The 24,889-nt window shown below is 47.2% G+C and overlaps 1 protein-coding gene and 1 pseudogene across 1 annotated transcript; both read right to left on the reverse strand.

The window, feature by feature from the left end:
• Positions 1–229: 229 nt before the first annotated feature.
• On the reverse strand, positions 230–10,285 carry LOC115637412 (annotated as a pseudogene).
• Positions 10,286–18,348: 8,063 nt separating this feature from the next.
• LOC115637231 (placenta-expressed transcript 1 protein-like) lies at positions 18,349–23,050 on the reverse strand. Its single transcript, XM_030538276.1, has 4 exons — positions 22,804–23,050; positions 20,719–20,920; positions 19,703–19,761; positions 18,349–19,332 (listed from the first exon to the last, which is right to left on the reverse strand). Exons 1-4 carry the CDS (start codon positions 23,003–23,005, stop codon positions 19,169–19,171), a joined length of 627 nt encoding a protein of 208 aa, XP_030394136.1. The 5' UTR covers positions 23,006–23,050; the 3' UTR covers positions 18,349–19,168.
• Positions 23,051–24,889: the final 1,839 nt, after the last annotated feature.

The following is a 24,889-nucleotide window of genomic DNA, read 5'->3' on the forward strand; positions in this document are numbered from 1 at the left end:
ACAAGACATTTCAATATCTAGTAAAGTTCATGAATCACAAGCAACTAATCTGATGGGAAACCCTTTAATGCAGCTTTATGACTTATATTAAGGACTTTGCAACAATCATTTCTATTAATTGTTAAATGTTCTTTTGACTGAAAGTTTGCAATATCAGAGTCATGCTTACCAATTACATAACCCACGGGGGTTTAGGCTTCAAGATGCATCTTAATATCCTCAGATCCTTCTATTCGCCCTTAAAGACAATCAAGTTTTTGTCAGATTCACAGATTTTTGACTTTGTACAGACATCCCTCTGGAAGGCGTTTCTGGAGGCTGTCCCAGATATACGCAGCTAGGTTCTTTGTTGTGCTGTGGAGGAAAGAGAGGCTTGATGGTGAGAAGAGGAGCACGTCAAGGGAAGAAGTGTGCTGTCTAAGGCTGCAGAACTGCACTGTTTCAGGTAAAACTAGGTGTTGCCAGAAATATCTGAGCTTGCAGCAGATTCCACATGTCCAGTGCTTTGCAGCCTGGTGTACAGTGTCTGCAAATGGCACTCTCTCCAACCAGTGCTCTGCCTGTGCTTCATAGCCCCTACCCCAGCTCCTCTGGAGGGAGTGCACTGTGCTGTCCTTGCATTACTGAATAGCCACCTACTATAACCAACCCTTCCTAGACAACAAACTAAACCAGTATGTTAAGTACCCGATAATAGGCACTAGGTATTTGGATGTGTTTGTAGTTTGTCTTACACTTTGATGGGGGATTGTAATCAAAGTCTTTCTGTCCCAGTCTCACTGTACACCTGGCTCATCACCATCTCCTTGTGCATTTCCATAGTGCTTTGCAAACATCTATGAAAATGAGGGGCTTGGTTCCTCCTCTTGCTGGCAGGGCCACCCAGGAGATTCAGGGGGCCTGGCGAAAGCAATTTCAGGGGCCCCTTCCATAAAAAAAAAGTTGCAGTACTATAAAATACTATATTCTCATGGGGGCCCCTGCAGGGCCTGGGGAAAATTGCCCCACTTGTCCCCCCCTCTAGGCGGCCCTGCTTGCTGGCAACGTGTGACTCCAGCAAATTCAATAGACTTTATTTGCTCATTTCCCTGGGTGTAAATCAGGAGTGTCAGCTCAAGGTCTCTTCCCCAAGGACTTTTCTCCAAATGTGGCGATGACTAATCGAGGCACAAGGGACTGATCCTACAACTCAGAAAATCCCAACAATTTGCTGATCATTGAAATTCCTGTTGAACCATTCATTTCACAAAGATACCCTATCTCTGTTATATATAGGCCTACCCTCCCACTAACCCACACACCAATAGACTATATACAATCAACTCCCTGATCTAATCTGATCAGTGGATTAGATGTTAAGGGTTGCTGTAAAGAAAACAATTCTTTTGTTCTTTTGATCAATTGCTCTCAAGGTCCACTGAAAGAAGGACAAGAAATAATGGGGTTAAATTTACCGCAAGGGAGATTTCTAACTCTGGTTAAGCTCTGGAACTGGCTTCCGAGGGAGATTGCAGAATCCCCATAATTGGAAGTTTTTAAGAAGAGGTCAGACAAGCACCCGTCAGGGATGATCTAGGTTTACTTGGTCCAGCCTCAGTGCAGGAGGCTGGACTTGATGACCTCCTGAGATCTCTACCATCCCTACATTTCTATGAATCTGTGGTTTTTCTAACACTCAAGGCTATGCACTTAAACATGAGATCTGAAAATTCAGCTGTGTTTTTCCTGCCTGTTATATGGAGTCACAAATGAGCCAAGTAGTTTGTTGAATACAAAACCACACCCTATGGGCTTCGCCTCTTAGAGTGTAGAAATGTTCCAATAAAGAGACCTATTCTGCTGTTTTGGCCTATCTGTAAAGATTCAGTAAATCCTCGTAGATTTACCGACCCAGAGACTGTGACATGTTTTTGCAGTGCCAACCCCTGATCCTTGATCTGGCCCCTTGGCACTGCCAACAATAAATTGTGCATTCAGGTTCAAGAATTCTGAACAGCTGACAGAGCACAGAAGATCCTTAGAAGCAGGTTAGAAATTCCAGAGAGAGAGAGAGAGATTGGCCAGTTTCCATGGACATTGGATAGAATTGGATGTCCATGGAAGTGTGGTAAGAATTTGCACCAAAAGAACATCCTCCCAAGTGGGGCCTTTTACATTAGGCTGACAGGACGGGACAGGACAGGACAGAGAGATGCAGTTGCAGATGATAGCTTCTGAGAGAAAGATCTGTCTTAAATAGAATGGAGCCACTTGTCCCTAAAATTCCCAAGCACTGAACTTAGTTCTGCCACAAAACCCCGCTACTCACCTTACAACATCAGCAAAATGGAGCACATCCTGATCCAGGTTCTTGTGGTCAAGTGGCTCCAGGATGGTCTCCTGGAGCAGAGAAGAAGGACATTAGTGGGTACATCTGTGTAGCTCATTCCTGGTGCCGGGGACTCAGAGCTGACTGCTCAGGGAAGGCCCTATGACACCTTTAGAGGAATCCCAGACACTTTAATGTGGGGATCTTTAATGATGCTGAGCCATTGGCTCAGTCTTTTCCTGCGAGGCCCTAGAGATTTGATGTTGGCGGGAAGATACCAGGGTGAAACTGCTAACGGAAGACTGCAGCATGTTATGCAGCTGGTGAGGGGAAGTCAAATAGCTCCTCTCCACATCATGAGCTAGCGAGGGGACTGGTAGTGAGAATATTTCCCACCAGCAGGACATGGGGCTTCGCATAATTCAGCCCCTAACTGACCTCGGGTCTTCATACAAAGCACAAATGTCACAGGCTTTGCAGTCTATCCATAGCTTTCATGCTCTGCTCTGGAGAGTTCAGAGCACACAGTGATTAAGCCTGCTCCCCACATTGCAGTGATGTTATCTCTGATCCTAGAGGAGGCTTCCTGAATTTCAGAGCACTAGGAAATGTCACAGAGGGAACTGAAATCACAGGCACTGCACAGCACACTCCTCTCCCTTCTGGCCCTCCAAACATAGTGCTGCTACCTGTGAAATCCCGCTAATGATCAGAGAGGATTGTAAGCAGCATGAAAGGAACTATCCATAACATTATTACCTTCATGTATTCCTGACATGTGAGAATGTTCATAAACACGCCACTGGTGGGGTTTATCTACAGGACAAATAGAGAGCGGAACCTCAATCCAATGCTGTAAAATGCTCTGTGGTGACGATTAAAACGCAGAAACATGACAACTGCAGTTTACACTGGAACACGGAGCAAAAAGCAAGTTCATATGTGCAATATAGACCTAGTATCTTGCCTGTCTGGTCGCACTCAGACCTGATATGCAAATGAATAAGGAATTTAATGTTATGCTCTATAATTCTATTCTAATTAGCTCCTTATCCTGAGCCCATCATGGTGGTATTTCTTATGCAACATAGCAATTAGCCTACCCACAACAGGAGCTGTTTTCAGTTGCATGGTAATGAAATCTTTTCTCACTCAGGTGTAGGGTAACCAGACAGCAAATGTGAAAAATCGGGATGGGGGGGTGGGTAACAGATACTTATATAAGAAAAAGTTCCAAATATCGGGACTGTTCCTATAAAATCAGGACATCTGTTCACCTCACTGAGCAGCTCAAGGGAAACACATTTGTGACTTGACATTTGTGAGTTTCTTCACAGTCACTGGGTAATTCAGCTTAGTCAGTGACACTGTGTATTGCATTGGGAAGTTCTTGTCTGTCTGGTGCAAAGTGATATATTTGCATAACACAGGGACAGGAAAAGAAGTTGAAAGCCAATATAAACCAAACTGTGGTTCACATTGTTACTTGGAAGGCTAACAGGAGTTGTCCAACAGGGAGAAAGGTGATGAGTTTTACTGTGGCTTGATGCAGGCCATGTTGTAGTGAGCTGGGTAAACACTTCATTACTGTTAGCAAGGGAATAGGGCTTCAGGGAGCATGAGAGAGGCAATCCTTGCTGGACCGTGCCCCAGGACTAAGGCCTTGTCTGCACTTGGGGTTCAGCAGTCAGTGGCCCACCAACATTGGGTTCAATCTCCAAGAGCAGACAGAAGCACTGGCTTTGCTGTTCCCTCCTTGAAATCAAGGAAAACTCCACTGGTGTAAATTGCTGTTTTCCTTGTCTACCCTCAGAGCCTGGGCCTGCTGGCTCAGGGACAATCCCAAGCTTAGACAAGGCCTGAGTTAGCTAGAATTCCAATGAAGCTAAACACAGCCTGGATAAATGGGAAATGAGCGGAAGCACCTACCCCCTCACGCACGACCACGGTCACTGCAAAGCAAACAGAAGGCAATAGTTGTGAATAGACTCCCTCTGCTTTTGCCTCTGCCACACACAGGTTTTGGGGAAAGTAGGAGTGGGAGGGAAGAGGGGAAAAGAAGGGGAATATTGCTGCAGTAGGGATCTTTAAATGATAGTCTGCATTTTGGAGACTGCTGGGCGTGGCAGCCTTGCTGATGAGACACATCTTTGACTGCATGTCCAATATTTCCCTTACCAGCAGTACCTGGGGGCTTCCTGGGGACAGGAAGGCAATGGAGGAAAGCATGTTTTGTCTCTCCTGATGCCCCATAAAAGAGGCACAGATAGTGCCACGGAGAGACGAAGCAGCAATTCTAACCCTAAATCATTGCTGCTCTTTGGAAAGAGGTGGCCTCCTCCGCTAAAAGGCCTGATTTACAGAAACCCCAAGTAGTTACAGCTCCAGGTGAAGTCAGGGTGGGAATTGCAGAGCTCCTGCCTCCCTGAAAATCAGGCCCTGAACCTGGAGGGTTAGGTCCACAATAATACCTTGAAATTATTACCCATCCATTTTATGTTAGCAACTGAAAGGGGAGAGGAGTGGCTGCTGTTTCAAGGATCAGATGCAGAGCATTCATTCCCTGGAAAGGCTTTTTAAATAATAGTACTAAGCCCTTCTGTAGCATTTTTCATTCATACAACTCCAAGCATGTAACAAAGGAAGATAAGAAGAACTGTAATATCCTGACTCCCAGTCTGGTGCCCTATTTGCTCGACCACACCACCCCTTTGCTCACAATTTTCCGTGGAGAGAAAACTCTCCAGTTTTGGATTCTTTGCTTTGAATGTGAGACAGAAGCTGTTAGCTTGGAGGGGGAACAGGAAAGCATGTTTTTAGCCACTGACCCCAATTTCCCTTTCACTGATCCTTCCCTAGACCAGGGGAACATGTAGGGCTGCCCCTCATCTTTATAGTTGTGTCAATGACTGTGGTTGCATTTCCTAAAGAGTTCCTTGTTTTCATCATCACTTCATGATTTGCTGGGGGGGGGGGAAAAGCCAGCTGTAGGAAGCCAATGGCAAGACAACTTCCATCAAACACTCTGCGCCCTGCCCCATGTCACCTTCAGCCCCTGGGCTGTCACCCTTCTGAGGGATCAGAGCAGAACCTTACAGAACCATTTTTCAGGTCCTAGATGGCAGCGGTGTCTGTATTTGCCATTGGATAGCAAAAAAACTGATGAGAGAGGAAAGAGAAACTCCATCTCACTTATATACCTAAAAATGGAAGGAGAAGCCAGGAAAACCTGCATGGAAGATGCTGTCCCACTTTCCCATCTTCTCCTGCCCGGAGCTTCTCTACTTTCCTAATGTTCCTGTTCTCTGCTACTCAGCTTAATCCTGCCCTGCAGCTTTACACGTGGTCCCCTGCTTTCCCAGCTCCCAGCTGTGCTCTGCTCCCTGGCTCAGACCTTCCCTGCTTTTATCTTCCTGCTGATCACAGGAACATAGAAATTGCCAGACTAGATAGAGCACCTGTCTAAGCCAGTCAATATCTGGTCACGCCACAGCGGCCTGCCCCAGCTGTTTCAGAGGAAGATGCAAAAAACTCTGCCCTCCCGAGTTCCACCCCCTCCCACAATCCCATCACTGTGGGAAACTTGAGGACTTAATTCCCTCCAAAATTCTAGCCCCATCATGTCTTGTGACAGCTAGTTCCACATGCTAATTGTGTACCATTGTACAATGCACTTGAGATCTCGGTCTCAGAATATACATTCTGCCATGACCCATATTTAAATATCACATAAACTGTGTAACGGTTTGTTAAGCAGAAATTGCTACATACAATCTGGCTACACATACAAACAATCCCCTAAAGTACTGACCTGGCCTATGGAATCTCAGCCTTCTCTGGACAAAAAAAAATAATAAAAAAAATAATAAAAAGGTCTCAGGATTGACAAATCTCCTTTAAAGTCCAAACTGAGAGAAGTCCCACCTCTTTCACTATATATTGCCCCTTGCCTGGGCCTATCAGCAGAAAACCAGACACCTGCCCCTTCTGTGGCGTGAGCAGGGCCGGCGCTTCCACTTAGGCGACCGCACTAGGATTTGGGAGGGTGGCATTTTGCCGCTTTCGGCGGCAATTCGGCGGCGGAGGGTCCTTCCATGCTCTGGGTCTTTGGCGGCAATTCTGCAGTGGGTCCTTCACTCGCTCTGGGACCCGCCGCTGAAGTCCCCGAAGACCGGGAGCGCGGAAGGACCCCCCCCCCACTGAATTGCCGCCGCCGACCGGGAGCGCGGAAGGACCCCTGCCCAGGGCGCCAAAAACCCTGATGCCGCTCCTAGGCATGAGGGAGACCCTGGCGCATTTTTACTTAGAGTGCGGCAGGTTGCAGCCCCTATACTGGCTCCTCACCAATATCCTCTTACATTTCTGGCTGCACTTTTCCCCTCAACTCCTTTATGCACTCCCTATCCGTGGCCCCACAAAGTCGCGGGACCTCCTGGTCAACGTCCTCCTCGCCCTGGCTAAAATGGCCATCTACGCAACCAGGGAGAGGAGGTTGGCCAATGGGCTTGTTTCCGGTCCTCAGTCCATTCACGTATCCGGGCAGAGTTCCTCTGGGTGGCGTCCACTGGCTCCCTTGACACCTTCGAGGAGCAGTGGGCGCTGTCCGGGGTTCTCTGCTCGGTGTCCCCATCAGGCTCCCTTCTTATGACCCTTTGACCGCACTCCTGTCCCTGTTCTTTTATTAGTTGTCCCCTGAAATCAGTTGGGTTCTGAAGAAACAAACAAAAAAAAAAAAGCAGAGAAGTTACCTGCAAAAGTCATTTGTCCCCTTGCTGGTGGCTCAAGATGCTGCCCTGGTCGAATAGGAAATCATGGGTAACAAACAAGCTTGACCCATCTTTGCCAGACAACAACCGTCAAAGTGGCTGGGGGGATACAAAAATTTCCCCCCCAAAAGGCTGATTGTGCCCTATTACCTGCTCAGCCTGTGAGAGGCAAAAGAAGGCCACCTTACTAGTAGGACTGAGCTTGCCGTTTCTAGTTCTGCTCTGCATCGTTGGAGCCAAGGAGCACAGTCACTGCCGAAATGGAAACTGTTCCATGCTGGACCTCAGAGCCTCAATAAACGCAGCCCCATGACATCATGTGTGTCACAGGAAAGCAAACAGGCAGATGGAACGGTTAAAGTAATTTCCCAGATGACTCTGCTCCAAGTGCATGACTACATTATCTGGGAGGTTTTTTCCAGTTAATTTGGCTTATTTCCCTTACCTTCTGGGACAATGAATGAAGACCACAAGAAGTCATCTCCCATTAGACAAGATTCATTCACAGCTGGGATGGGACCCTCAGGGAAGGCAGACAAAAGTTCATAAGGGTGATCAGTGCCAGAAAAAAGTTGATACAGTTCAGCTTGGGAGATGCATGTTGTGCTACTGTGTAACGGGGCAAGGAGAGGACAGCTGGGAAAAGTCCTGGAAGACCAAGGCATCATGGAGAGCTAACTTCATCCCTCTGCTCTGCCACAGACTGACCTGGCCAGTGCAAACCAGTTAATCTCTCTGAGCTGCAGTCCCCCACCTCTAAACCGGGGATAATAATTCTTCCTCTCTTTCCCTACCTTGCCTCTTTAGCTTGCAAGCTCTTCCGGGCCTTTCTCTTAGTCTGTCCTGGCACAATGGGGCCCCAATGGGTGAGAGTCTCTGGCTTGTGTTACGCAGGAGATCAGACTAAATAATCAAAACAGCCCCTTATGGCCTTAAAACCTATGAATAGGAATCTTGGTGAAGGCCGCTAGCACTATTGTAATACAGAGAATAATAAATAAGTGACGGGAAGAACCGATTGGCACTAGAGGTGGGTGAAGTGCTATTATGCAGCGCCCCAGAGCATGCTAGCTACTTATTATTACTTATTTCTATTGCCAGTTATTATCTATCTCCTGTGTAGGTTGCTTCTTCCCCTCCGGGAAACATGCTTGACCCATTTTAAACTAGACTGAACAAAACCATAGTCAATACGCAATATTGTGCAATCTCCCCTGCACTTGGCAAGGGGAAATGGAGTCAACAGAGATTTTCTGTTTCTAGGTGCTATGATTCCTTGAACTGTCCTGGTCTCAGCTTTGTGCAGAAGGGTCTAATACAGAACCTGCCTGGGTCCCCCGTAGGATTCAGCCCAAGGCAGCTCATAATATTTCTCCCTGCACTGTGAGTCTGCAGCTCCAGGGCTGTTTACATAGAAGAGCCCTGTAATGGTGGGGCACTCACCTCCTGAGTGCCTCCTGCTGCTGCTGTGAGGTACTGCAGTCCTTTTCTCACTCCTGGCTCCCCCTGTAGGTTGTTGACCTCACTTGGCAGATCTTCACAGGCTCGGTCCTCGAACTGGGTCACAGCATCAAAATGAGCCCCTTCTGGTAGCAAAGAGTCCAACAAAACTGTCTGTCTGCCCTCACCCTGATCTTCACTCAGCCCCTGCTCTGGGCCCTTTAAATTCAGCCCTTTGCTTTGGCTTCCAAGCAAGCCTTGTCCCATTATCAAGGCTTACACCACTTCACCAGTGGGGGAGCCCCACGTCCATCCCCTGCTCCAGGTTCTGACTCAGGGACCCTATGAACAGCAGCCACACTCTGCTCACTTTGATTCATTGCTGCTACTTATGGATTCATAGATTCATAGACTCTAGGACTGGAAGGGACCTCGAGAGGTCATCGAGTCCAGTCCCCTGCCCTCATGGCAGGACCAAATACTGTCTAGATCATCCCTGATAGACATTTATCTAACCTACTCCTAAATATCTCCAGAGATGGAGATTCCACAACCTCCCTAGGCAATTTATTCCAGTGTTTAACTACCCTGACAATTAGGAACTTTTTCCTGATCTCCTGCATTTGTCTTTATTGAACTTCATCCGGTTTACCTCAGACCATTTCTCCAATTTGTCCAGATCATTTTGAGTTATGACCCTGTCCTCCAAAGAGGTTGCAATCCCTTCTAGTTTGGTATCGCCTGCAAACTTAATAAGTGTACTTTCTATGCCAACATCTAAGTCGTCGATGAAGATATTGAACAGAGCCAGTCCTAAAACAGACCCCTGCAGAACCCCACCTTTCCAGCAGGATTGGGAGCCATTTATAACTACTCTCTGAGTACGGTTATCCAGCCAGTTATGCACCCACCTTATAGTAGCCCCATCTAAATTGTATTTGCCTAGTTTATCGACAAGGATATCATGCGAGACCGTATCAAATACCTTACTAAAGTCTAGGTATACCACATCCACTGCTTCTCCCTTATCCACAAGACTCGTTATCCTATCAAAGAAAGCTATCAGATTGGTTTGACACGATTTGTTCTTTACAAATCCATGCTGGCTATTCCCTATTACCTTACCACCTTCCAAGTGTTTGCAGATGATTTCTTTAATTACTTGCTCCATTATCTTCCCTGGCACAGAAGTTAAACTAACTGGTCTGTAGTTTCCTGGGTTGTTTTTATTTCCCTTTTTATAGATGGGCACTATATTTGCCCTTTTCCAGTCTTCTGGAATCTCTCCCGTCTCCCATGACTTTCCAAAGATAATAGCTAGAGGCTCAGATACCTCCTCTATTAACTCCTTGAGTATTTTAGGATGCATTTCATCAGGCCCTGGTGACTTGCAGGCATCTAACTTTTCTAAGTGATTTTTACTTCCTTGGACCTTTTCCCACCTGGCCTCTGTATCTTCACTCCTTGCTTCAATTCCCAGGGCCTGCCCCCCTAGCTTAAGCCAGTTCAGCCAGAACCAAACTCTGATCACCCCTCGAGCACCTATGGCCAGAGAATAGCTCCTAGACCCACCCTTCTGGTCCCTCCAGCCAGGGACTGATCTGCCTGGGCCCTGCAGCTCCTTTTATCTGGAACAGTGGAGATCTGATTGGCTGGCTGCACTGAGGCTTCTCTAGGAAGGCCCAAAGGACCTACCTTCTCTGCTGCTTTCCTGGGGAAGGGTGTAGTAGGATCCTGGGGCCTCCGGCAGTGAGGCAGGAGCACCACCCATCACAGTCCCCTCTGTTCAGAATCCCCTAGGATGCTGGAGAGATCCTGGAGTTTAGTAGGAGTGAACCCCGAATTCGGGCTCCGATAGGAACATGCTGGAGAATCAGCGGAGTCCAGGTACCAGGAGAAGTGGCCGCTGCAGTGAAAGGAACAAGTTAAACAAGATTCCCAATAGATAACTGGCCTCAGGGAAATACTGATTTGCCATGAGCACTTCAGAGCGGCTGACTTAGCTGTTTAACTTGGGTGAGGCACACTAGCCACAGGGCTGATATCCTGTCCCACAGGATCCCATGCCTGAAGGCCCCACAGGACCCCATGATATCCTGTCCTCATTGAGCAGGATCCATAGAATCCAATTCCCCACCATCCCTTCCCATAGAGCAGGTCCCACAAGATCCCATCCCCATGGAGCAGAGTTGCAGCATGGAGCCTGTGCTTTTGCCTCAGCTACTTCCCATTTTGAGGTGAAGTGGGGGAAGTGAGACCCACTCCCAGCATGAAGGAAGACACTGCACTGGCACAGGCTGCTTTCCCTTTGCTTTTCCAAGGCAGGTTTCCCCTCTATGTTGGCTTTGCTCACAGCAGGAGGAGAACAGAGTGTCAGTGTGTCTGAAGCACCATGAGAAGCCATCAGCCCGTCCCGGAGACTTGTCACAAGATTCAGTCAGTGTCAAAGGGCCTGTTCTCTGAACTGGGCTGAGATATGAGGTTTCTGGTCTTGTCTTCACACCCAGCTGCCTGCAGAAGGCTCTGCAGACAAGCAGCCTCCTTTCACGGTCAACCTCTGCCAGTCAATTTAGCAGAGCTACTTTCTTTGGCAGCCGCTTGTCACGGGTTCTGGGTGGTGTGTGAATTGATTTCCTGAACTCCCCCTCTGCTGGAGAGTGGGGAGTGAGGGTGTGGCAGCTGACTGTCTGGTGTTTGCTCTGAACTCACTGTTCTGCACACAACAGCCTGCTATTCCTCACACCAAAGGCTCCCCTTAACAACACAGTGCGACGTTAGTGTGGGACGTCTTCTCTTCTGTACCCCTGTGGGCCCCACAGCATCTAGCAGAGAGGATCTGAGAGGCCATTCCTTGTCCCTCTGTGGTAGCACATGCCACATGCAGGAGCTGCAGCTGCTCTCCGGCTGAGATGGAGCTCACAGAGCAGCCCGACAGCCACCCTGCACCTAGGCCACAGCTGCCCGGCTCTCGCCACCTGCGCTGGCCACTGCTCTTTGCAGGCACCGTTTCAGTTTCTGTAATAAACACAATGCAGAAGGCCCTATGTGCTTTCTCACAGCTCTTCTATGCATTCAGAAGCGGGCAGGCCAGGCTGCCACATGGGAGCCAGGTGGTTCCTCTATGTCACTGTTCCCCAGTTATTGCTGAAGGAAGATGAATGTTTAGCAAGGAAGGGAATAACCTGTTTACCTGCCCCAAGAACGGGCCAGTGGGTGCTTTGCAGACAGATTTCTTTGTATTTCAGGGTAGCTAGTCCATTTAATCGCACTGTTGGAAAATCACTTTGAGAAGGAACAAAGCCAGAGGGAAGATAATTGCTGTCTCTGCTCAGGCCTGTTTTTCTGGTTGTGATGAGAGATTAGTGCACAAGTTGTAGTTTTTGGAGGCGGGGGGGGGGGAGGAGGGACATGGAAGATGCTTCTGCTTTAGTTTCCCAGGCTGCAATGAGGTCACCAGACAGGAGTATTATTATTATTTATCATTTGTATTATCATAGCACCTAGGAGCTCTGAGTCCCAGACCAGGATCCCGGTGTACCAGGTTGCTGCTGTGCTGCACAAACACAGAACAAAAAGACGGCCCCTGCTCTGGAGAGCCAACAATCTCAGTTTAAGACAAGAGACGACAAATGGACCCAGAGACCATTAGGGGAGCACAAGGATACAATGAGTCCATTCCTGGCCAGCGTGATAGGCAGTGGTCTTCGCTCACCAGTGGTCTAAGTGTTGTCACGTTGTTGGTAGGCATCACAGCCAAGGGGGAAGGGTGTTAAGAAGGGATTGGAAGGAGGACACTGAAGCAGTTTTTCAGATGTCTATGGGGAGCTCCTCCCAGCTGTCAGGGGTAGCACAGGAGACGGCACAAAGGTGTTTGTTGGAAATTGTAGCAAGTGGGTGATGATGCTAGCATCACAGGCTAGTCGGAGGTGGGTGTTGACCTTCTGATAGCATGGAATAGGTTGGCCGAGATTCCTGGATGCTAACCCAGGGCAGACAGCTCCGCTTAAGGGATTCATAGATTCCAAGGCCAGAAGAGATCAAGGGAATCATCTAGTCTGACTTCCTGTATAGCACAGACCGTAGAACTTCCCCAACCTAATTCCTAGTGCCGATCTATTAGAACAAACATCCATTAAAAATCACTAGTCATGGAGAATCCATCACGCCCTTTGGCAAATGGTTTTAAACATTAATTAGCTTGACTGTTAAAAACGTGCACCTTATTTCCAGTCTGAATTGGTCTTGCTTCAACTTCCAGCCACTGGATTGTGTTCTACCTTTGTCTGATAGACCGAAGAGCCTGCTATTAAATATTTGTTCCCCATGAACATACTTACAGACTGTAATCAAATCGCCCCTTGCCCTTCTCTTTGTTAAGCTAAATACATTGAGCTCCTGGAGTATTTCACTATAAGGCATGTTTTCTATTCATGGCTCTTCTCCGAACCTTCTCCAGTTTATCAACATTCTTCTTGAACTGTGGACACCAGAACAGGACACAGGATTCCAGCAGTGGACAGAGGTAAAATAACCTCTCCTTCTACTTGAGAATCCCTTGTTTATGCATCCCATGGAGTGGAGTGTGAGTAATTCCCTTAATGCAGAGGACGACGCTTTCCAAAGGAAAACCAAATGGAGGGACTGGGATAGCGCAAGGGGGCCTCTGTAACAGCTCTGGGCTCTTCTGTCGACCCTCCTTGTCAGCAGGTGTCAGAAACCTGTGACTGTCGCAGGTGTGCCCTTGATACAGGAAATGTGGGTGGCTCCCTGAGTGTGGAGAGAACCAGGTGTGATGGATTTGGAGCTGCCTGTAATACTTAGTGAATGCTGTACGTTGAGCTGGTTATTGGGACTCTCCTGGTCTGACTGTATTGGATATAGCAGAGCTGTGGGGAAACAAATAAGAAGGAAAGAATCACCTGAGCTAAGACACCTCTTGCGAGGCTCTCCTGTGCTCTCAATATAGAATTGGGGTCACCCAGGCTCTCTGTCCAGCTCAGTCCTTTCCACCTTGGGTTTATACATACCAGGCTTTGCTCCTAGCTGGGCACTCCTAAAGGTCACAGTGCCCAATGTGGAATGTCCACTGGGAGTCTACAGCCTTCTTTATGCTGCAGCAAGTCAGAGATCAGGGCATTGCTGCTCGCACTCTGCCACAGGGCCCATAAAAATCTATATAGACTAGAGTAGAATCACCTCCATGCTCTGCTAGATGCTGTAATGGTGAGCCACCACCAGCATCTAAGCCCTGCAGCAAATTTTGATTTCCCACTTGCTAAACAGTAAGATTTTCCCTTGGGAATGGAGGGGATTTTTTTAGCCGTAACCCAGGATAAAACAGGCTCCTGAGAACGAACACTTGCTGAGGGAACAGCCCATCCCTCCTAAGCATTGAGGGGCCCTGGCAGCTGGGCTCGTAGCCAGCTTGTCAGAGATCAGCTCTAGTGTCATCATCTGAAAGTTGTAGGAGGGCAGAGTGTGCTTCGTCCTAACTACGTGAAGGCCATAAATGAAGATTATGAGTCCATTTTGTGACTGACAAAGCCATTTATTGCTTAAAGAGAGGGATCAGCATCTATTTGTCTATTGCTGAGTCATTGCTTAATGCAAAATTAAAGACACTGCTTCTGGCAGAGCAAGTTGGTTCATCAATAAGGTGAAGACAGAATTTATGGCTCTCAGTGTTCCAAAAGCAACCATCAGAGTAGAGGGAGAAACTAAGTAATAAGTCACTTTACCTACCTAGGGAGTGAGATGTGCAAGGATACTGGCACCAGGCTAGATGTCAAGCAACAAACATCAAAAGCAAAAACCAACTTTCATAAATTGAAAAGATTTGGGAAAGTAGCGTGACTGGCGCCGACACAAAAATACAAATTTTTCGCACTGGCATCATGTTTCTCCTCCTTCACAGAGCAGAGTCATGGAAATCTACAAGAAGATCAGTTCATTCCTGAGTAAATGCCTGTGAAAAATCTTCAGTCCCTTTGAAAGAGTTTCATGCAACATCAGAAATTCTAAGGAGCCACAAACATGGTAAGAAGATGATGAGGGATGTATTTAAGGGACACGTTAAGGATGCCACTACCATGATTTCTACATCACATGATATGCGAACACCACCTGGGAAGAGGGCGACTTAGAGAAACATTACATGGAACAATAGAGAGAGAAGCCAAATCCATGAACATGACACTCAGAAGTCTGAAGAGACCAGCACAAGACCAAAATAAATGGCAGAAATTGTAGGCCACCCTATATGCCTAAGGCTACAGGAGGATAAAGGAAGAAAAAATATAACAACAGTCAACACATTAATCCTCAACCCTTTTCCAGCACCTTCCTTTACTGATCTCAAAGCGCTTTCCTGGTATTAATACACAACATCCCCCTGCAGGAGTGCTGAGGAGACTCCCCCTTATACAGAGAAGCAGGTGCTGGTGGGAGGAAAAATTAGCATGCAACTACTTGGAGCAGACAGCCTGGCTGAGTCCTCCAGGAACCCAATGGGCAGCATCCCAGTGCAGTCCATCCTCCCCATGATGAGCCAGGCAGAGCTTGGTCAAATAATCAACCAGTGCCAGAATACGACGGTGCTCATCCCTGGGGAAAATATCCTGTTCCTCCTGGAACAGGCCACATGATTTAATCTATGAGTGGTGAGAAAGTTTTGCATGTTCTGAGTTTGGGGAAAAGGCTTGTTAAAAGTTCCTGGCATGATTAAATATTAGCTCTGATGTTCCTTTGTATTAATTTTTTGTCTCCACTATGTAGCACAAGAATAATGGTCATTTTGTAACAATGAAGGCGGAAAACGGGGGAGTGCACTGGGGATAGGTAATGCTCATGGGAATCTCCATCTCAAGGGAAATTCTTCCTTCCTGAATGCCAGAGGATGCATCTAAAGTTCTGTTCCCAAGCTTTGATGATAACCCAACAATGCTTTAGCTGCTCAAATGAAGGAGCTATTGAAATGCAAAACACATTGCAAACAATTAGTTGAGCCTCACAAGAGCTCTGCAATCTAGATACTATTATCCCAATTTTCAGATGCAGCACAGATCAAGGAAGCACCTTGCCCAGGGTCACAGAGCAAATCAGTGTGATATCTGGGACTAGAATCCCAATTTTGAATCCCTTGCTCTTATCAGCAAGCAATACAGAGGTGGCGTTAATTTAGGTCTGAAGCACTGGATAAACATCTAGAAAGCTCCAGGTGGTCTACAGGGCACAGCATGAGTCTGGTAGTGGGCATTTTAGGAGAAATCACATCATCTGATTGGGAGGGATCTTTGGGGTAACCACAAACTCACCGGCACCCGTCTGGATCTGCATGTTCTGCAAGAAAGTGTGGTTTTACGGAGCCCGGAAATGTATACATGCCCATTGTCAAGATCAGTAGGTGACAGCTGAAAGCTGGCCTGAGAGCCCTGCAGTCTAGATAGTTATTTATATTGTGGTACTGGATGGGGGCCCTATGCTGCTAGGTGCTGCACAAACAGAAAGTCAGAGGGGTCCCTGCCCTGAAATGCAATAGGAAAGAAGCAGCACCAAGTGTATGTGACCAACCCAAGGAAGAATAGTGGGAACTATAATTAGATCATTTGGTAGTTCTGAATCATTCAAGCCTCTGCAATAAGCCGTCCCTGTCTGCCGTACAACATGGCCACCTTTGGAGACAGATTTCTGGTGGGTGTCACATCAGAGATGGGGCTTGAGGTGGTACTGGAAGGAAGCGAGGGGCAGCAGTGCTAGGAATCAGTTCTGTAAAGAGATAATTTCATCCCTAAGTGGTAATCTGCAAAAAAATTCCCAGAATGAGCATCACTGAAAGAGCAGAGGGGAGTGGGCAATGTGATAAGAGCAGCAGATAATTAAGGGAGTGAAGCTGGCAAGCCTGAAAGCATATCACGTGACAGATACTATCTATCAGGTTACTCCTGAGCCTTTGCTTTGAAAGCTCGCAGTGAATCAGGTATTTACACTTCGCTGGAGGCGCCAGTAGCTACAGGGAAAGACTCTGGCCTGTTTTTGCAGCTGCAACTCTTGAGGTCAGAATAACCCTTCAAGGTAGAAATGCAAGACAATAGCCCCACCTGTTTACCGTTGTGTTTTGATGTCACTGGAGACGAGGGGTGCAGGGAAAACGAGTGGGCAGCATTCAGTGGATGGAAAATTCCAAATTCAGAGTTGATTATCCTGGAGGTTCCCCCTGAAGGCCTTCCTTAGGGAACACCCTCTCCCCTAATGAGACCATCATTTGACAGTTCCCCCCATGCTGAAAGACTCTCTGGCCTTCAAGCCCAGCGTCTCTGAGACCCATGGATCCCACAAGCCAGGCTGGGATCACTATGGTTCAGAGGCCTGGAGGTGGCTGGGTAGCCCTCCATACTGCAGGTTCCTGAGGTGCCACTCTCTCGCAGCCAGTTGCCTGCTAGCCCCATCTGATCATGCATTTATTGCTGCAGTTCAGCCAAGGTGAGTCTCTGAAATGCAAGTCCTAGAGTGTAAGGTTCAGATTCACCATGGAACTGACTGTTCACAAATCCCATGAATATTAAGTCAGAGGCTAATCCGGCCTCACATGTCCCTTTAAAACAGCTCTGACTCCTTCACTCAGAGCCTCAGCAGTACAGGGGACGGAGACAGTGAGAGGTAACATCCTTTAATCCCCCCCGCCCCTGCTACCATTATTTGGGAGGAAGAAGTGCTGAAGCACAGAGAAAAGCATAACGAATGAGTGGCTGGGATCACAAAACCACCCTTCCTAAGTTGTGAGCTGGCCAAGAGACAATGGAATATATTTAAGGAACAAACAAATGCATGTCAGAAGCAACACCTGCCTCTCCAGCTGGGTGGTGACAGTCCCGGGGGGTGGGGGGTGTTGAACCATGCCTGTTCTGTTTTAGGCTATAAATGTTGCACACATTTCTTTAGCAAAAAAGTCCCACCTTTCGTAAGAACACCCATGTCCTGATGACTGAGGAGTCAATATGCAGAAGGTAGGAACAACAGGAATCAACTGTTCCTGGGTATTCAATCTCCTTGGAAACATGGTGTTTCTTTTCCCAGCTCCATCCCCCTGCCTGCAACCTGCCCAGGTTCACAGTGCTCTGGGGCACTCTGGCTTGAACCTTTAACCATTTAGACCACTTCAAATTGAAAATGACTAATTAACACTAAATTCCACCCAAACTGAATGTGGGCTCATGAGAGGGAGGGGGACTAGCTGTATGGATAATAAGGGCAGTTTACCTCCTGTTCACTTTGGGATACCAAGAAGTGAGAGATTTATTTAAATCTTTGGCCCAGGGAATATATAAATACTGTCATGTTTTGGATCCCAGTATCCTGGGGTGGAAGGGAATGGCAGATGGATTATGGAGCTGTGTTACTGCCTCTCTGAGCATCCTGCATGAATCGGTGCCATATTGTAGTATACACTCCAGATGCCTCACAATGCCTTATTGTTTCTGAAAACAGTCCATTCCCCACACTGCACGTTCACACATCAAAATGTTTAGTTGCTGGCTGGCTACATCTAAACATTTTGCAGTTGAGATGCGCCACATGCTTTGGAGGAAACAATTCACTCCTAGTTACACCCGATTGACTTGACCAAGATTACCAGGGAGCAACTAAAGGGAGATTTTTGACCTTGGTCTTTCACTGTAACATTTAAGTGCTCATCGACAGGCAGAAACCAAACATTTTGCAGTATTTAGAGTTGTTTCTGTCACCCAGCTCTTCCAAGAAAGGTCACAGAAAAGCCAAGAAAGAGCCCCAGGCACAATCTGAAGGATTTTATTCATTCATTTATTTAGATTTGTGTGAGAAAATCTACTTCTCTCCAGCCATTTAACAATTTCTAAACGAACACACTCCATACAAAACTCCCCCCCCCCAAAATCTAAACAAGAAAATTTATCAACATATATTCAATGGCACATTCCAGCCAACATGGCAGTGAAAATCATCTGCTGTCTATGAAAAAAAAATCCTATTCATTTCAGAGACTTAACCCTTCCTTCATCTCAGGGTCCTGCCCCAAAACACCAGAGAGAAATCAAGGGGGGTATTGCAGGGTGCCCTGAAGTACAACAGAATTGAAACTGGCAACGAATTCCAGTCAGGGGGCCTTCATGGAGAAGGCCCTGCCAGCAGGGGTTCTACCTTGATTTATGGAAGGGACTTGCCTTCATAGCCCGTTATCAACCTGCAGTGCCCTAATGTGGAAAGCAGCTTAGCCCTCCTGGTGGGGGAGACATGCTGTCTCTGCTTCATAGAACTGTAGGAGATCAGGATGGAAGGAACCCCCAGTGTTCCCTTGTTCAGTCACCTTGTCGGACTACTCTACCCGACGCTATTCTACACGCTATGAATGTATCAAATCCTGACTTGCTACAGAACATTTCAGCTCATGAAAACTCTCGAGACAAGTATGTGCCGGAATTTCTTCATGTGTTTCCTGCTGCTGGCAATAGGGTTGGGTGTCAGCTCTCTGCTCAAGTAGGGTGTAAAAGAAAGTGCAGTCATCATTTTTAAATACATAACAGTAGAAGAGAGACTTCCTGAGTATATCAGCCGTCCACCCTTGCATCCAGCAGGAAAGCAAAGATGGCAGAGCATGGCTTGACTGGGGTGCTGTTTTCCACTAGGAGAACAGTTTGCAGGTAACAAAGACTGACAGCAGGTGGACGGCTGCCAGGAAGAAGGAGCTGGCCTGCACTGTGGAGACGGAATTGGTGGTGCTGGAGGATGTGATTTTGGAGCTGGTGGTGGGTGTCTCTGTTGTCGATCCAGGTGAGGCTGTAGATGCTGAAATGCAGAAGCAAAACTAGGATTAGAAATCGGCGGAGTGGATGGGCTGCGGGCTGCGGGCTGAATTCCTGTTGCTGCAAGCATGTCTCAGAAACTGGGGTCAGATCTGCCTCTGGCGTAAACTGGCATTGCTCCATTGAATTCAGTGGAGCTTTGCAGATTAAAAGGATTTGAATTTCCTGTCCTAGTTGCCGTGGGGCAAGGGAGGAGGAGGGGAAGATGTCTCTCCCTTCCATGGAATAAATATAAAAGGGATCAAGGACAGCAGAAAGAGATGGAATCGATTCTTATCTCATAAAAGCCATAATAAAAAATGAATCCGTTCAACCGCTTTGTCATTTGACACATGCATATTAGGTGGATTTACCTGTATTTAGAGTTGTCTTCTGGAGCAGGGTAGAGCTATTGGAAAGAGTCACAAATACCCTGTGGAAAATAAAGGAACAACAGACATCAAGGGGTTGGTCTCACTAATCTGTCTGTTCCCTAGAATAATGTAGGCCACAACCATAAAGTCATAAAGAGATTACGTTTATTGAGCGAATATGATAAATTTCCCTATTATCTTTTGTTTCTATGACACATTTTGTTAGTCACTATTTGCCATCAATACTCCTGTCATTTATTGCTTTACAGCACTTTCCAGTGTTTGTCGCAAGCGATAATTCTGTTGATGCCAGCCATTACAATTAAATATAGAACTAGCCATTGTAAATAACCACTGCACTCCCGCCTCTTTCAGTCATTAGCCTGATAGGCCTTATCTCTGGCTTTCTTTGGTCAGTATTTCCCATTGATGCAACTCCATTAACATGAGTATTACTGTACATCAGGCTGGTACAAGCCCATTTGTTTTGGTCGAGTCACTCTGGATTGTCACCCACTGGGGGTAAATGCAGTCGAATGAGAAATGGGAGCACACAAAGCTGTTTGTTCCAACTCCAGCTCTAACAGAGGAGTCACAGGACAGATGCCTGGTTAGAATGGCCTGCAAAGGCATAAGCTGTGTGATCAGCCACAACTGAATACTTAAGGACTTTGGGGGAGGGTTTCTCGGTGTATGCGTTTAAATACAGTGCCTAGCACAATAAAGTTCTAGTCCATGCTTACAGCTCATCGGTGATATGTTAATACCAATACATAATAATAAGATGGAATGATGATGGGACCTGCTGGATTTGCATTTCAGCTCCATTTTGAATTTCCTACATGGTTGAGCTGCACTCCACTCCCCCCAAAAACAAATAAAATAAAAAAAGTTTTCCCATGAAACTTTCTAATGAAAGCAGACTTTGCTCTGCTGCCATTTCATGCACCCCTCCTGCAGAATGTAGCTCTGCTCCTCATACGCTGTCTCCTCTCCCAGGTAAGGAAGAGCATTACCTTATTTCCACCGGGGCTGACTCATTGTCTGGAGAGCTCCATTGTACTGTGGCTGTGGCTTTGTTGGTGATATTTTCCTGCGCTGCTGATAGGCCGTCGCTGCAGTTCAAAACTTGTCCTTCCCACCGGCCTACAGAGGAGTTCTGGGAATTGAGGGCCTGCAGGAGAAGTGAGCTGCCATCCACGAGTCCACTGATGGTTACTAGACAGAACGCAGAGGAGGGAAAAGTAAGTTCTCTGTGCTGAGAAACAGCACCCACAAAACCCCACCAGGACCCAGCCAGGGATTTTGAGAAAAGCAGAGAATGCTTTGCTCTGTGGGGTGAGGGCTTTGGTGCCTCATGATGCGCCCCCTGCCAGAGGGAAATGTAAAGTTCCAAAGAGGAATAGCCACTCATCCAACTTCAGGAGTTCCCTTCACATGGGGCCGAAAGAAGAGTCCCACACAAGGGGAGCAGGACAACTGCTTTTAGCCTAAAAATCTAAGCAGCAGAAGACTCTGGAGCCCAGAGCCCTCACATTCTCCCCTAAGCCGATAGGACCAGGCCCTGTCATTTCTCCTTGGTACCTTGTACAGTTCTGCTGCACCTCAGGGCAAAGACTGGGGCTCTGTCAGTCTGACCAGTACTCCTAACTACAGCATCTTTGTTACAAAGCCCATCTAGTCACTGTCCAAGGAAAAGCAGCAAAGAATCCTGTGGCACCTTATAGACTAACAGACAATTTGGAGCATGAGCTTTCGTGGGTGAATACCCACTTCCTCAGATGCATGTGACATCTGGATGTGACATCTGGATGTGACATGCATCTGAGGAAGTGGGTATTCACCCACGAAAGCTCATGCTCCAAATTGTCTGTTAGTCTATAAGGTGCCACAGGATTCTTTGCTGCTTTTACAGATCCAGACTAACACGGCTACCCTCTGATACTTGTCCAAGGAAAGCTACTCCCTAAGCAGCAAAGCAGGCTCCAAGGTGTCTCATTGTAACTGACAATGGAAATTCTCAGCCAGAGGGAGAGTTTATCCTGAAACACTGTTTCAAAGAAACCAGCCAGACTGCCAGGTGCCCAACAAAATACATGTTAACTAGCAGCAGACGTGTGCGCGCGCGCTGCACTCATGTTAATTGGAGCCAAGTTTGGTTGCAAGTGGCATTGGGAATGAAATTAATCTGCAGTTGTGTTCAATCCTTTTTCGGTATAGAAATGGAAAAAAAGACCTAGAATCCTCCCTAACTTTACAAAGGGGCTGCTCATTGTGTCAGATCCTGACCTAGAAGCATAGCTCCACTGCTTCAGACGGAGAGACGCAGCCGAGGGTAAACCCCTGATGTCTCCGAACCAGAGTGTCTGTCAATCCAGACATTTATTCAGCACCGGGGCTTTGATCCTACTCACTCTGAAGTCGATGGAAGATTTGTTATTGGATGACACGAATAGGATCAGGCTACTAATCACTGTATCAGAGGGTGCATAAAAAGCAGTGAAAGCAGCTTCAGGGCTGGTTTTCAGTGCCTGACACGAAAGGTACACGCACCCGAACAGAACAGCCCCAAACAACCTCCAGCAGCGCATACATGGTCTGAAAGGGGGGGGGGGGCAGCAGCGCGGAGCAGCTTTGGTAAAACAATGCAACCCAGCTCAGTTTAAAATGTATTTATTTTTCTGGATTTGTGATCCCTGCCCTCGCCCCCTTTAAGCCCTGGCCTCCACAGCTTTGTCCTTCCTTCTATTTCCCAGGGAAAGGGTGAATTCTCATAGTGATGGGGGGAAAATCACCCCAAATATCATGACTTTTCAAACAACCAGTTTCCAAGTTTTGCTGCCCATTTTTGGCAGATATAAAAAAATCAGAATCCCAGCTGCAGGCAAGGAGAGAGCATTTGCCAGTGACCCTGGAGGGCATTGACATTAAAACGCAAACGATTATTGCTACCTTTCTTTATGTTTCCCACCTGCAATAAACCCTCTCAGATACATGCTCAGTCTTGCAGATTGCAGACACCATAACACTCAAGAGAACATCCAGGCAAAGCGATATCTATGCAGGAGGAAAGTTCCTAAATCCAGAGAGAGTCAACTTACCATTGTAGCTTGTGTTTGCCATGTAGTTAGCAGGGTTCACAGATAGACTGTAAGAGCCAGAAGCAGTGGCATTCTGGATAGGGTGACAAGCATCCTCCAAATAGACGGGAGAAATCAGAGCCCCGAGGAAGAGCAATTGCAGTGTGGAGATAAGGGCTGCCATGATAGGCTTTGCTAGTCTCTCTGCTTCTGCTAAGGACATACCTGTACTGGGGAGCCGCACCAGATGCACGGCTATTTATACTCGCTTCTTGATGAGGCAGATGCAGATTTCTCCTCCCTCTCCTGCTCACTCACCCTGAATGGGAGGTTCCACATGGTCACATTTTTGGAGTTTACTTCCTTCTACCTGCTCAGCATCATAATGAACGATCTGGCTTGAAAAGTGGAACTAGCTAGTCTCTAAGGTGCCACAAGTACTCGTGTTCTTTTAGCTGCTAAGAGTTACTTTAGCACTGGGATTTTAACATCTCATTGATGCATCTGTGGACTTGAAGAGCAAGTCTGCCCCCCGCCCCTCGAAGCCCTTTAAGCCAGCCCTTTGCACAGGGGAGTGTTGATGCTTCACCCAGGCAGCTGCAGAAGTGTGAGACTGAGGGAGGGAATGGCATACACGTGTCCCAGTGTCCAGGCCAACGTGGCTTCAGCTCCCAATGAGGGCAAAGCACAAAGTGGAGAATTCTTCCCCGTGCAGAGATACAGGCCAGTTCAATCACCAAGGCTTTGGCTACACTGGAGCTTTACAGCGCTGCAACTTTCTCGCTCAGAGGTGTGAAAAAAACACCCCCCTGAGCGCTGCAAGATACAGCGCTGTAAAGCGCCAGTGTAAACAGTGCCCCAGCATCCCCATGAGGAGGTGGAGTACCTGCAGCGCTGGGAGAGCTCTCTCCCAGCACCGGTGCCGCGACCACACTCACACTTCAAAGCGCTGCCGCAGCAGCACTTTGAAGTTTCAAGTGTAGCTAAGCCCCAAATCTGTTTGGCGTAAGAGGGAGTGAAGGGCTGGGCCCTCAGTGGCCCCTCTTGGGAGCCATATGAAAAGGCTGTGTGTGCTGGATTGGCAGGGTCACATGCACCCTGCAGATCTCAGTCCCACAGCAGTGCAAAGAGCCAATGTGGAGGTCTCACACTTTCCCATACTGTGGCCCTCTACTGAAGCTAGAGATCCTGTTGTAAAGTACTCTAGAAAGAAATAAGGATAAAACCAAGAGGGGTCAACAGAAAGTCAAGAAGTTTCTTGGGAAATGCTCTAAAAGCCTACAGAGATAGAGCCTCAGCCAGTGTAAATCAACCTCTTCAGTTGGAGGATCTAGGCCTATAGAACAGAATACAGCAGATAGATTTTTCCCCTTTAGATTCTAGTGGTTCTTTTGACATTCTCTGCCCCCTAGAATTCTATAGCAGGGATAAAAAGATCTCTTCAATTATAGAAGGTTGTTCAATAAACCTATAGCACAGAGATAATTTTCTGTTACAAGCTATAGGACTTTCCATCCTCTTCCCCTCTCACTTCCAACTCCAGTGCCACAAAATTTGGTGGATGGTAGCCAGAGACTTTGGTGACATGCAAGAGGTTCCTATTCGGTCATGAGTCCTATTAGTCGTATTAAAGAGGATGAAAGTAAATGGCCTTTAATAGGACGCTTGGTTCAACGCCATGATCTCTGTGCAAAAACCTGACTCACTGTGGTGGCAAACTTATTTTCTCCTTTTTTTTTTTTAAAGTTTTGCAAAGGTTATATTCTTTCATTTTCTGGCTGTGATGGGATAGGGAAGCAACAGACCAGGGATTTACAGAACCGGTTCAGAACATTCCTTTACAGCCATCCAAGTCCTTCTGCATATGGAGAGGAATTTGATGTCTCCCCAGCCCTTCTTGCAACATCAGGAGGAGGAACTTTAACAATCTGTGAAATTTCATGTACACAAGAGTTGGCTAATGGGTGACTTTGCGGTGGGAGACAGAAGAGAAAGAGCTTGTCTTTTTGAACGGAAGTAAGAGGAGTTTTTCACTGCTGAGATCAGGCTGATAGCTTGTGGTATCTGCTTCAGCAACAGGTCTCCTGGGTTAGTTGACTTGCCGTTG

Source organism: Gopherus evgoodei, chromosome 19 (assembly GCF_007399415.2).
Source record: "Gopherus evgoodei ecotype Sinaloan lineage chromosome 19, rGopEvg1_v1.p, whole genome shotgun sequence".
In the NCBI taxonomy this organism is placed as follows: domain Eukaryota; kingdom Metazoa; phylum Chordata; order Testudines; family Testudinidae; genus Gopherus; species Gopherus evgoodei.

What these genes read in the sequence shown, in the direction of transcription:
- LOC115637231 (XM_030538276.1), bottom strand. Translation starts at nt 23,005, where the DNA reads ATGTCCTTAGCAGAAGCAGAGAGACTAGCAAAGCCTATCATGGCAGCC. An exon ending in TCAGCCCCGGTGGAAATAAG is followed by an intron (nt 19,762 to 20,718) that starts GTAATGCTCTTC and finishes TATTTTCCACAG; the next exon opens with GGTATTTGTGACTCTTTCCA. An exon ending in GAAGACAACTCTAAATACAG is followed by an intron (nt 19,333 to 19,702) that starts GTAAATCCACCT and finishes TCTGCATTTCAG; the next exon opens with CATCTACAGCCTCACCTGGA.